The following is a 12,286-nucleotide window of genomic DNA, read 5'->3' as shown; positions in this document are numbered from 1 at the left end:
TCATTTTAAGCCATTCTCTGCTCTTGAACAAGCCTAATTCCAAATAGAGGCATTAATGCCCACAGTCACACTATATCCATGCATTAATGATTACATATTTGAAAACCTTACCAGAAATTATACAATCAATACTATGACCCCTCGAAATTGATTTTTGAGTAGACACATACTTAGTATGTTGACATTGCTCAGAACCCTTCTATTGGATATGCCTCCATACCATTCTACAAGCCATCTAAAAAATCTCTCTGAATATAACTCAGTTTAGTTCAAGATAGACCCGTTTTATTACTCCAGATATTCTTACAAATGACATTTGATTTTCCCCAAAGCCAGAGCTGCCGTCTATAATAATAAAAGCGTAATATCCTAATTAGACCAGACAGCCAAACAACCTTCTGGACGACCTTCCGGATGAAGCCGGGGCTACAAGGGCTGAGGCAAGCCACTGCAGCTGCGAGGGCCAAGCCCCTTGCACAAATTTCGTGCATTGGGCCTCTAGTTGTTAGATAAAGGTTTTCCACATTTTAGGCTGTCAAACGTATGTACCTAGACCAGGGGTGGGCAAACTTTTTGACTCGAGGGCCACAATGGGTTCTTAAACTGGACCGGAGGCCGGAACAAAAGCATGGATGGAGTGTTTGTGTGAACTAATATAAATTCAAAGTAAGCATCATTACTTAAAAGGTATGGTCTTTTTTTTCAATAGTTTTATTCATTTCAAATGGGCCGGATCCGGCCCGCGGGCCATAGTTTGCCCACGGTTGACCTAGACTCTAACCACATAAATGTAATGACAGCAAATAGTAATAATTTTATATTCACTAAACTTTCAGCAACTGTTTAGATGAGTCAGAAACTTGAAAGTAGGCAAAACAAAACCAAAAAACACAACAACTTTGCTCCTGCAAGAGTAAAGTGCACGCGCTTTGGGACAGTGAAGCAAAGAATGTTCACAAAGCCCATACACTTCACCCTTTAGGAGAGCTGCTCCTCTCGGCCACGCTGCTGGCGCGGTCCAGCTAGCCTCCCCCCAATGCTTAAAGGGACAGTCCGCTTATTCAGGCACAGTCAGCGACAGGCAAGACAGACAGGAGGAAACCTAGGGGAGGAGGGTTCCCTAGTGGTTCTTTTGTTGACTGAAACAGAGATTGCAGTTCTGATCAGATGTTCACCTTGTGTGACACTGAGAAATATAAGAGAAATAATAAATTTTCCAGAAAAGAAAATGGCTGACGTTTACATTCAAATAGACATTTTAGCCCTGCCAGTGTGGCTCGGTGGTGGAGTGTAGACCCATGAGCCCCGAGGCCATCGGTTCGATTCCCGGTCAGGGGCACATGCCCAGGTTGCGGCCTTTATCCCTAGTGGGGGGCATGCAGGAGACAGGCAGTCAATGTTCCTCTCACATCCATGTTTCTCTCTCTCTCCCTATCCCTTTCCCTTCCTCGCTCTCTAAAATCAATAAAAACATATTTAAAAAAAAAAAAGAAAAATTTTAAGCTATAACTTAAAGAGAAGATGCTGAAAGGGCCTGACACCACTTATGTGCCAAATTTCATATGTTGGTACAAGAACTAAATTCTGTTAAGATGCTGTTTTGGTGTTGTGCGTGTGTGATTTAGTTTTTTGCATTTATTATGCAAGAAATGTTGGCGGTTAGTGACATCCAGCTCTTACAAACTGGATTTCTTTTCAATATAGCCCACTGCAACAGTGAGATAGGCTGAAAAAGGTCATGTTTTGAACTGGTGGGATTTTTTTTTTTAAATTCCATCTGCTATCCTGAATTTGTAGCTTAGTTACCTGAGGCAGGGAGTCTGTTAATTAAATAAGTGTGTGTTTTCTTTTCAGATTGCATTTTGAATAGTTACTAGTTGGAAGAAAGTTTCAGATTTGTTGTCATATCTGAGGTTTCTAGTACTCACCATCCCTATGCTGGGAGACCTCCGCAAACCCCTCTTTTTGGTCTTGCTAACACCCTGGGCTTCCCTTGCCTAGTTTCTTCACCCTCCGGAGTCTTCTCGCTGCGTTTATGCACCACATTTTTACAGCTGGTCTTCTTGTGTTAAATCATTAACACGGTAGCTTCTAATTTATTAGAACCAGCCCATGAATATGAAACAACTTTTTCCCGGGACATATGTGTGTTGTCCCTCCCAGCCTCCAAGTCTCAGTTCTGCTCATCATTTTCTTTGATGCCATGTTATTCAGCAAGTATTCTGATTACATTTGTGGCCCAGGACAATTCAAAAATCAAATTTAGTCCTGGAAACTTTGGAACACAATTGGTTGATAGATTCATTTATAGCTTCTAAAAGCCCTCATTTATGAGTTGATCTTAAACATGCATAGACTAACTCTTGACTTTCTAATAATTTTATGCCATATATATAATACTTATTTGACTGTTGTAATATTCTTATTTAGGTAATGAGAATTCAAATCAGTGAAAAGTCAAGTAACTGTCATAGTTTTACATTTTGATATTTCAAAATTCCAATATATTCTAACTTAACTTTTTTATATGGTTATATTTAGCACCATGCCACTTGCCCGGTAGGTGTTAGATTTATATAGGATTTTATAGATAGGCCTTTAGCATGCTTTATTTAACTCGGAAGCCACCAGAGTTTAGAGCTCAAAATGCAGATTTGCAAAAATTCTTGTAGCTAAAAAGATATTTGTAAATAATTGTACACTCATTGGTGGAAAAGTTAAGATTCATCACATTTTTTATGGCATGTGTATTCTCATTTCCTGTGTAAGGATAAAGCATTTCAGTAGAATCACCCTTTTCCTTTCTCTTCCTCACTAATTCTAGAAACGCATTTTTGATTGCTTAAATAAAGTATAAGGTTTGAAGGTAGGATTCATGTTTATTAATGTTATAAATACAGATTATCGTGGATGCTGTCACATAGCTTATCTGTTAATGCATTGATGCATCATCCTAAAGTTAAAATTTCCAGAAAGAAAGACAGGCCTATTCAGTCGTTTATACAGGGCCTCATTGTGGGTTGGCGACATTCGAATGGAAGCTTTGCAGTCGAGGGAAGTTTGCAGAGCCTGTTACTGGAAAGAACATATGACTTCGGATTGAATGGCGAAGGGGGCAAAACAAATGGCACCTTTGTGCATGCGTCTTACTTGCTCCGGGGACTTTGCCCTTCTCTATGATGCCGTTTCTCTTTTGTGTCCAGGAAATAAACACGATGATGGTACCCAGAGCGATTCCGAAAACGCTGGGGCGCACAGGCGCTGTAGCAAGCGGGCCACGCTGGAGGAGCACCTAAGGCGCCACCATTCGGAACAGAAGAAGCTGCAGAAGGCCCTGGCCGCGGACAAGCACCAGGACCCGGCAGTCGTAAGTCCCACCGCCTGTATGATTGCATTCTCTGATGGAGACAGTCCCAGCAAGAGAAGGTCTTGTTCTCTCACTCAGAGCGCGGGAGTCTCATGTGAGGACACGACTTACTCCGCGCCACTCGCAAAACTTGCAAAACCCCAATCTCCAGCAGCAGATGCCAAAGTGGTTTCTTTGTCTTTACAGACTAGCTCTGCGCACCGCAGAGGGGGGCATGGTGTTCCACATGGGAAATTGTTAAAGCAGAAATCAGAGGAGCCCGCCGTGCCTGTCCCCTTCCTACCAGCTGCCTTGTTAAGAAGTTCAGGGAGTCTTGGGCACAGACCGAGCCAGGAGATGGATAAAATGTTAAAAAACCAAGCTCCCTCTGCTACCTCTGAAAAGGATAATGATGATGACCAAAGTGACAAGGGTACTTATACCATTGAGTTAGAGAATCCCAACAGTGAGGAAGTGGAAGCAAGAAAAATGATTGACAAGGTAAATAACTGAATCGTGGGGCGATGCTAGTTTTGGGGGGTGGATTTGACTGCAGAAGTTACTGCAGAGTCAGCGTGAGACGGTCTCACGCAGGCAGTGGTGTTGGGACCCTAGGATTTGTTAGGGAGACTGTGAGTCTAGCAATAAGACCAAATGCTTTCTGATGTTATTCTGCTGATGTTCTGAATTTGCCTGAGTTTCATAGGTAAAGTCCTTGTACATTTAAACTGTCAGGACCTATTACAGTTTTTACATTTAAGATAGGGTTTTTAAATAGTATACTTTGGCCATTCTCATTTTGCATACATTTAAAAACTAAAAGAAAAAAAACTATACAAAAAACAGATTGCTATGACTCTGTTGATATAAACATAAATGTTAGCTGATAATAGTTAATCATAGGTTTCCTGCCTACTACTTCATGTTGGAAGCAGATGAAAATAGATGTTTTAATCAATTTTGTTCTTTTTCTTATCTTCTTAATGTCTTCATTTCTATCTTCGGTGATAGAAAAAAAGTGTGAAAACAAAATCCGTTTGTTTGTGGTATTTGGAGCTGAGCGAGGGTATGCCCAGCCATGCTGAATATTTACATTTCAGATTTGTTTTCATGTTACTGGTCAGTGTGTCCACTGATTGCTGTATGGCTTAAAAAGTAGTTTTCCTCAATTTCGCTCTTGGTGATGGAAAGTTGACTTTATAGTGAGCTGTTTGTTTTACTCCCTGGAAGATAGCAGCCTACGTTGGGCCAGTGCTGGTCTCTTGTTAAGTTCCTGTTACTCAGCGTGTGAACTGCATTAGCATCGCTGTTAGAAAGACGGCCTCTCAGGCCCATCCCGCACCCACGGACCCGGATCTGCTTTGAGAGCAAGATCTCCAGGTGGTTCATATGCTTGTTACCATGAGATGCACTAGTTTAAATGATGAGTTTACAGAGTGGTCCTTCAGGGGTAGACAAGATAACCCTTTGAGATCCAGGGCATTTATGTTTACTTTTATTATTTTTTAAATATATTTTTATTATTAATTTCAGAGAGGAAGGCAGAGGGAGAGAGAGATAGAAACATCAATGATGAGAGAGAATCATTGATCGGCTGCCTCCTGCACGCCCCCCACTGGGGATCGAGCCTGCACCCCACACATGAGCCCCGACTGGGAATCAAACAGTGACCTCCTGGGTCATAGGTAGACGTTCAACCACGGAGCCACGCCGGCCAGGCCACTTAACATTTACTTTCAGTTTCACAGTTTTTATTTCCATGTCGGAGTGGTGTCTCTAGTTACAGTGGAGCAGGTACGTCATTTCTAAGCGTGCATTTACTAAGGAGCACATGCCCCTTGTCTTTCACTGTTGAGATGGAGGCCCATCAGTCTAGGAGGTGGATGCGATGTGAGCGCTGTTATGTAGTTGTTGATAATAGAGGTGTGGCAAGTAAGAACCAGATGAGCGAGTTTTATGATTCGATTAAAAGAAGCCGAAGGACGCAGTGTGAGCGTAGAAAAGGACTCTTGGGGATTTGGGATTATTTTCATCATTGGGAATTGATAATGACATTTCTTTCCTATTATTTTAAAGTTCATAATTTCCCTCTATGAGGACAAGTACATTGCTATTTAAAATACTATCTAGTCTATAATAATAAAAGCACAATATGCTAATTAGACCGGACGTCCTTCCTTCCAGACAAAGCTGCAGTGGGCGGGGGCTGCGGCAGAGGTGGCAGAGGCCCTTGCTGCTGTGGTGGCGGCTGGGGCGAATTTCGTGCATCAGGCCTCTAGTAGAAAATAAAAGAATCAGTTTTGAAAAAAGAGTATGGTAAGAAGTTTTAAAATTCAGATTATTATCAATTTTATGCCTTTGTTTGGTTTATAGATATTTTATAATGATCAGCATTTTCTCTATTAGAAGATACTTCAGTGAAGGATTATATTACAGTATTTAAGAACATGAACATTTGCAGGCAGATAGGTCTGGGATGAAATCTACACTCGACAGATACAAGTATATGCCCTTGAGTATAAGCCTGTTTGTCTTTGCTGTAAAATAAAAGGACTTTCACTGGGTTATAAAAAGAATTCAATAAAATGATATGCAATGCTTGTCACAATGCCTCTCTTATAATAGGAGGTCCATAAATGTTAGCGATGTTATCACCCTTACTAGAACTTTCCACATATGAGTCTTTCCACAAGGCACTGATGAAGCCTGGAAAGTTCTCCCAGCACTGAAAGGGCCCATCTGAAGCACAGGGGGAACTTGCAGGGCAAGGGAGCGGCCTGGCCAGAGGAGCAGAGAGCCAAGAAAGAAGTCCTTGTGGCAGCTGGGCCCTTTAGGAAACTGATGGAGGGGGCCCGCCTAACCTGCTGTCCACCTGCTGTCTGCAATGACCAAAAGCATCTCTTTTTTCCTTCTGTAAAGAAGCTCAGGGGGTGTGTGTGTGTGTGTGTTTAAATATGTTTTTATTGATTTTAGAGAGAGAGGAATGAAGAGAGAGAGAGAAACATCAATGTGAGAAAGAACTATCCATCCGCTGCCTCCTGCACACCTCCTACTGGGGATCAAACCAGCAACCTGGGCATATGCCTGACCTCCAGGAATCGAACCAGCGACCTTTTGGTGCAGGGGAAGATGCCTCACCAACTGAGCCACACCAGCCAGGGCCAGCCTTAGTTTCAATGACAAATTATATGGCCACACTCTGGATAGAGAAAAGCAAGATTTTATTTTATTTTTTTATTTTTTAGTTCTCACCTGAGGATATTTTTCCATTGATTTTTAGAGAGAGTGGAAGAGAGAGGGAAAGACAGAGAGAAACATTGATGTGAGAGAAACACGTCGATTGGTTGCCCCCTGCATGGGCCCTGGACAAGGCCCCAGCTGGGGAGGAGCCTGCAACTGAGGCACATGCCCTTGACCGGAATTGAACCTGGAACCCTTCAATCTGCAGGCCAACACTCTATCCACTGAGTCAAACTGGCTGGGGCGAGAAAAGCAAGATTTAAAAGCAGGATCCATTTAAGGGAGCCATGGCACTGTGTGTCTGAGTAGGTAATTCACAGTCATTCTTAGTTTGGGTGAAGCAGAAAACAGCTGGTAAAGTAACGGTGGGGATGAAGAAGAGCCACTGCACTAGCTCGTGAGGACCAAGAAAAAGCGGAGATGCTGGTAGCCCTGGTTACAGCCAGAGGCAAATCCCGGCCAGCCAGTCAGGCTCTGGCAGCACAAGCAGGGATGTGGGAATCAAGTGTCTGAGGAAGGAGACGTAACTGGTGGGTGGGGAGCAAACGGGAACCAGGAAGAGCCAGAATCGGGGCACACGAGCTCCGGAGGCGTAACTAGAGGCATCGTGTCAAATGCTCAAGAAGCTCTGCCATCCACTTTCTTTCTCCCTTTGAAGTGGGGTCTCCGGGGCGGACGTTGGGCCGTGGGCTCTTCCATCTGAATCTGTTTGGTCCTGAAGACATTTATGTCGTCTCCTTCCTTTTGCTCTCCGTGTCTGAGGGCTGCTTTAGTTAGCCATCTTTATTCAACACCAACTGTGTGCCAGGCTTTGTGTTAGGAGAGATTTTCCATTTTCTAAAAAATTGTATGTAGCGGGATGGAACTACACAAGTGAAAACAGGAATAAAGATAGTCTGATGACTGCTTTGAGGGACATAATCTGTTGGAGGAAGGGGACCAATAGCTCCCAAGAGGGACTCAGGTTAAACATGCCTTGGATAACTTCCTGTTTATTCACTTCCTCACTCCCTCATCACACACACGCACACGCACACATACACACACACACGCGCGCGCCAGGGCTGACCGGCAGACCCTGAACAACGGATGAATGATGACTCGATAACACACGTTTCTGTGAAAGAGAGGCTAAGGCACTACTTGGCTATCGCCACCAAATCGCCCTGTTCGCCTGCCTCCTTTGGCTCTTATTGTCCTAAAAGCTTGAACTAAAATTAACCTCTAGATCAAGGTTGGGCAACCTTTTTGTGAGTGCATACCAAAACCAGCAAAATCTTTGACTCAAAATTCTTCTGCGTGCCTACCCTAATTTTTTGAGAACATGTTACGCCTACTTGATATCTCTTAAGGTGTACATATGTGAAGAACCTTGAAGAAATAATAAAATTCATTCGAGCGACAAAACACAGTATATGATGATGAAAAATACATTTATTTTTTAATGTATACATGTTATGTAAAATTATTTGTTTATCTAAGATGCACCTACACTGAATTTATCTGAAAAATAAAGTCGATATTAAGAAAAAAATTGTAAATGAAAGATTATAATAGAGGGTTTCGCGTGCCAGCAAAAGTTACTGGCATGCCATGTTTGGCACGCGTGCCAGGGGTTGCCCACCCCTGCTCTAGATACAATCGGCAAGGTAAGCATCCTCGAGAAAGATGTGCTTCTACAAGGCCGGGTCTTTATAGACTAAACAAAGATTCTAGCAAAATACCCCAGGGGATCAGACTTGTTTGGAAAAGTCAAGCTAGTGGCTGTCGCCTTCAGCAAGATCCCCTCAGAGGCCCCCCGACCTTTCAGAGAATCCTCCTTACAGACCTTCCATCCAAGTCCTGTGCTTCCCCTTCTCCCTCCGCCCCCCATCTACACACACGATTATCAACTCCATGACTGCCGGTGCCTGGCATTTTATACGCTTTCAGTAAAACTTGAATTGAAATGCCAACTGAGCTCATGTTGAAACAGGTGGAATTAATCCCATTGCACACATGTTTGAGTAGGTTTCCATATGTGGAGACGTGTCCAGAAGCACGGAGGCTGGGAGACGTGTTCAGAGGACCATGTTCCCTTTAGAGAGATGAACTTGGACTAGACTTTGACGGCTCTTGTATATTACAGCGAGGACCCCAGATTTTTATGCTGAAGGCAGGGGGGGAGGCATTGAAAACTTCTCAGTAGGGCAGTGATGATCTAATCACCGCAGAGGTGTGAAGAATGGATTAAAAATTGGAAAGGCCTGAAGCAGAGAAGCAATTAAAAGCTGCTGACATGGCCAACATTCAGTTGAATATAAATGTCTCGGTCTTAGGTAAGAGGTCTGGGCTGAAATACCGATTTGGGAATTACTAGAGAGTAGCTGAATGCAAAATAATAGATGCGTTCACCTAGAAAGAATGTACAACATGAGGAGAGAGAGTATGAAGTTCTTGGCAACAGCAACACTGGTCAAAGGAATAAGTGTGAACAAAGGAGCCTGAAAAAGATCAAACAGAAGAATAAAAGAACTCTGATCTTGGGACCAGAAACAGAATTTTGAAAAAAGTGAGTGGTCAACAGTGTCACATAATACACCAGAGTTAGGTATGATAAGCACTGAATGCCTTTTCAGTTTTCCCATAATGCATTGTATTCCTGGGTGTAAAGAAGAGTCTGTATTAGCATCTGAACTTGGAAGAAGTTGCCTACAGTTTTAAAAAGGATCTCTTTAAAGAGAGGACCAAGCCTGGCCGGCGTGGCTCCGTGGTTGAACCAGTGACCTATGAACCAGGGGGTCACAGTTTGATTCTCAGGGCACAGACCTGGGTTGCAGGCTCAATCCCCAGTTGGGGGCGTGCAGGAGGCAGCGGATCAATGATTCTCTTTCTTCATTGATGTTTCTATCTCTCTCTCCCTCTTCCTTCCTCTCTGAAGTCAATAAAAATATATTTAAAAAAAGAATAGAGAGGACCAAGCTGAAATGTCAGATGTGTGTTTTTCTGTGCTGGTTGTAGTTAAATGGTAGTGAGAGCTCTTCCCCAACCCCAGGGTTACAGCATTTGGTGGATATTTTTGTGCTGTGTGTTTATCAGTAGGTAATCTTATTTTATTCACTGTCCCCAAATTTTCCCTCTTAAAGTATTAACACAAATGCCTATTCTCTATAAAGATCTCTTGAGTTTTACATCTAAGCTTACACGGAGATGTGCTAAAGCAAGTGCTGTTGACTGCTGGATTAAAGGTAATTATGGTCCCCAGTAGTAGTGGTCTCCCCAGCCCCCCCTTACCCCTCCCTGTTACAGCTAGAGAACCCGGCGTAGCATCAGTAGTACCCGTTCCTTTGCCCTCCCCACTCCTCACTCTAGACAGACACTGCTGGGAGAATGTGGTCAGAGCTACTTCCTAGCCTTCCACACTAAATGAGAAAAACTTAGAGTGAGCACAGAAAGCTAAATATTAAATAAACAAGGGGAAAAAATGGTCATTGTAGAGTGCCTCAGGCTCTGTTTTGGGGGCAGGGGGAGTATTTCTGTTTTCCATACGTTTCATACCATAAGGCAGTTCTTCCAGACACTTTTCTGCGCTGAGATCTGACTCCTGCCCACCGTGGCAGCAGCCTTCCCCACAAGGCCTCTGACGAGTGCATTCCCTCCCCTCGCGGGGCCTTGTTGCTCGGTGCTGGTTCTGGAGGCAGCAGCTGGTAGAGAAGAAAGAATTCAGAACCAGGAAGACTAACTAGACCAGAGACACAGGATAAAGGCACGTCGACAGCAGCGAGTCAGGCAGCCCATCGGCAGTCAGTGCTGCGGCCCAGGGCCAGGTGGGAGTGGTGTGGGATGCGGATGCTCCAAGCCCTGAAGTTTACAGCAGATGCTAGGCCCGATCCGAGCCAGAGCCAGGGAACCACGGATAACAGGCAACTAGGTGGGCAGTGTCAGCCAGAACCCAGCGGGGAGCAGCACCCTTCACATCCATTCAAACAAAATGAGATGTGATGAGATGTGTGAAGGGGCAGGAGGTCAGGTAAGAGCCTGGGACAGTGAGAGAGGACCTTGGAAACAGGCCACTTTTCAAGTTGAACTTCATATTTTTCCTACTTCCTTTCAGTCCAGAAATAGTCTGAGTTAATGGGCCAGAGCAAACAGTGCTTCTGCAAAGCTAAATTCTGGCAGCTCGATTTTTCTTTCTTTTATACTAATCTTTTTCCTTGGCCCCTATTCACTAAGTGATTTTTCAAATATTTTTATGGGGGTGCCCAGCCGGTGTGGCTCAGTGGTTGAGCATTGACCTATGAACCTGGAGATCACAGTTCGATTCCTGGTCAAAGGCACATGCCCAGGTTGCAGGCTTGATCCCCAGTGTGGGGCGTGCAGGAGGCAGCGGATCAATGGTCCTCTCTCATCATGGATGTTTCTATCCCTCTCTCCCTCTCCCTGCCTCTCTGAAATCAATAAAAAAATATGTAAAAATTATTTTATCAGGAGAATTTACTTTTGGTCACTCTGATTGGTGCTCCCCTCCCCTATGTGGCACCCCAAGTCCTTCTTATTAAGTGTGGGAACCCTTTTCTGCCCTGTTACCTCCCGAAGCCCCCCCAGGGAACCGCACCTTTCCCAGTCAGAAGCTTAAGGTTCAATAGGTTTGCCCCACTCCCTTGTCCCTGTTCCTGTGTGAAATCTGCTAGTTTCCTGGCTGGGAGCTTGTCAGGGGCTGTGCCCGCCTGGGCCGCTCTGCCCTGTGTCCCGCACGCCCCACTCAGAGGCGCTCTCTCGCCCGCATTCCCCTTGCGGAGCCCCGTCAGATCGCCATGTGTTATTTTCGTTATGGAACTCATCACTAGCTGGTTTATTTTTTGTCTGTCCTTTCTAGAAAGATCTTATTTGTCTTGATCACTTCTGTATTTCTTGTACCTCGAACAGTGCCTGCCATGTAGTAGACACTCAGTATCTTTTTTTTCACACTCAGTATGAATGAGAAGAAAAATTTGATACGCTTTTTCGTTTTTATCAATATATGTATGTGGTTAGCTTTATCTTAGCTAATTTATTTTGATGAATTTATAAATGGACCCAGTCTCACCAGGCCTCCACGAAGAGACTATCCTGTATTATGAAACTAGGTTCTACCTTGATCCTAAAGTAACTTGTTGAAATGTATGGTTAAAGCCTGTGTACGCTTAGCTTCTGATAGTATGACAGGTGCAAAAGAGTGTAGGTTGTGTCAGAAGAAATGTGCAAGTTTCAGGGGAAGTGCCTTGATTGGTAGGAGACTAGAGATGCGTTTGAGTTCCTAGCAGCTCCTCACTAATGACTTAGCACTAAGGATCTTGGCAAGAAGGGGGTGGTAGATGAGCAGCCAGATTTTAGGGATGAAAGGAAGGAATGTGTGACCAGGAAATGAGCCATGAAAAGGAGGGAATTTGGACATGTTAACTATAGGAACATCAGAGTGAGCATCATTTGGAAATAGGAAAGAAGGGTCTAGAAAAAGAATGCTGAGCGCTGATGGGAAAGGAAGAGATTGTGGCTACAACTCCCCGGGAGTGGGAGGTGTCAAAGACACGGGATGGATTCAGGGAGAGGACACACGTTTGGAGAACATGGTTTTATTCAATAGAAGGAAAAGGAAGAATAAAGCCAGATGGTGCCTTTTTTAAAAAAAATTGGGGGGAAATTCACATAACATTCACCATTTTAGCCACTTGAGTGTACATT

At 43.9% G+C, this 12,286-nt stretch overlaps 1 protein-coding gene across 1 annotated transcript in view; it reads left to right on the top strand.

Annotated features, from left to right (window-relative positions):
- The window catches only part of CEP170 (centrosomal protein 170), a 101,262-nt gene that overhangs the window by 52,760 nt on the left and 36,216 nt on the right, over positions 1-12,286 (top strand). The window contains exons 9-10 of the mRNA XM_081114487.1: positions 3,204-3,367; positions 3,554-3,847. Of these exons, the coding sequence (XP_080970613.1) occupies positions 3,204-3,367; positions 3,554-3,847 (458 nt within the window). The remainder of the gene's footprint in view (positions 1-3,203; positions 3,368-3,553; positions 3,848-12,286) is intronic.

Source organism: Myotis nattereri, assembly GCF_964212035.1.
Source record: "Myotis nattereri genome assembly, chromosome: 20".
Taxonomy (NCBI): domain Eukaryota; kingdom Metazoa; phylum Chordata; class Mammalia; order Chiroptera; family Vespertilionidae; genus Myotis; species Myotis nattereri.
Note: the sequence above shows the minus strand (reverse complement) of the source record. Positions and strands in the feature narration are given on the sequence as shown.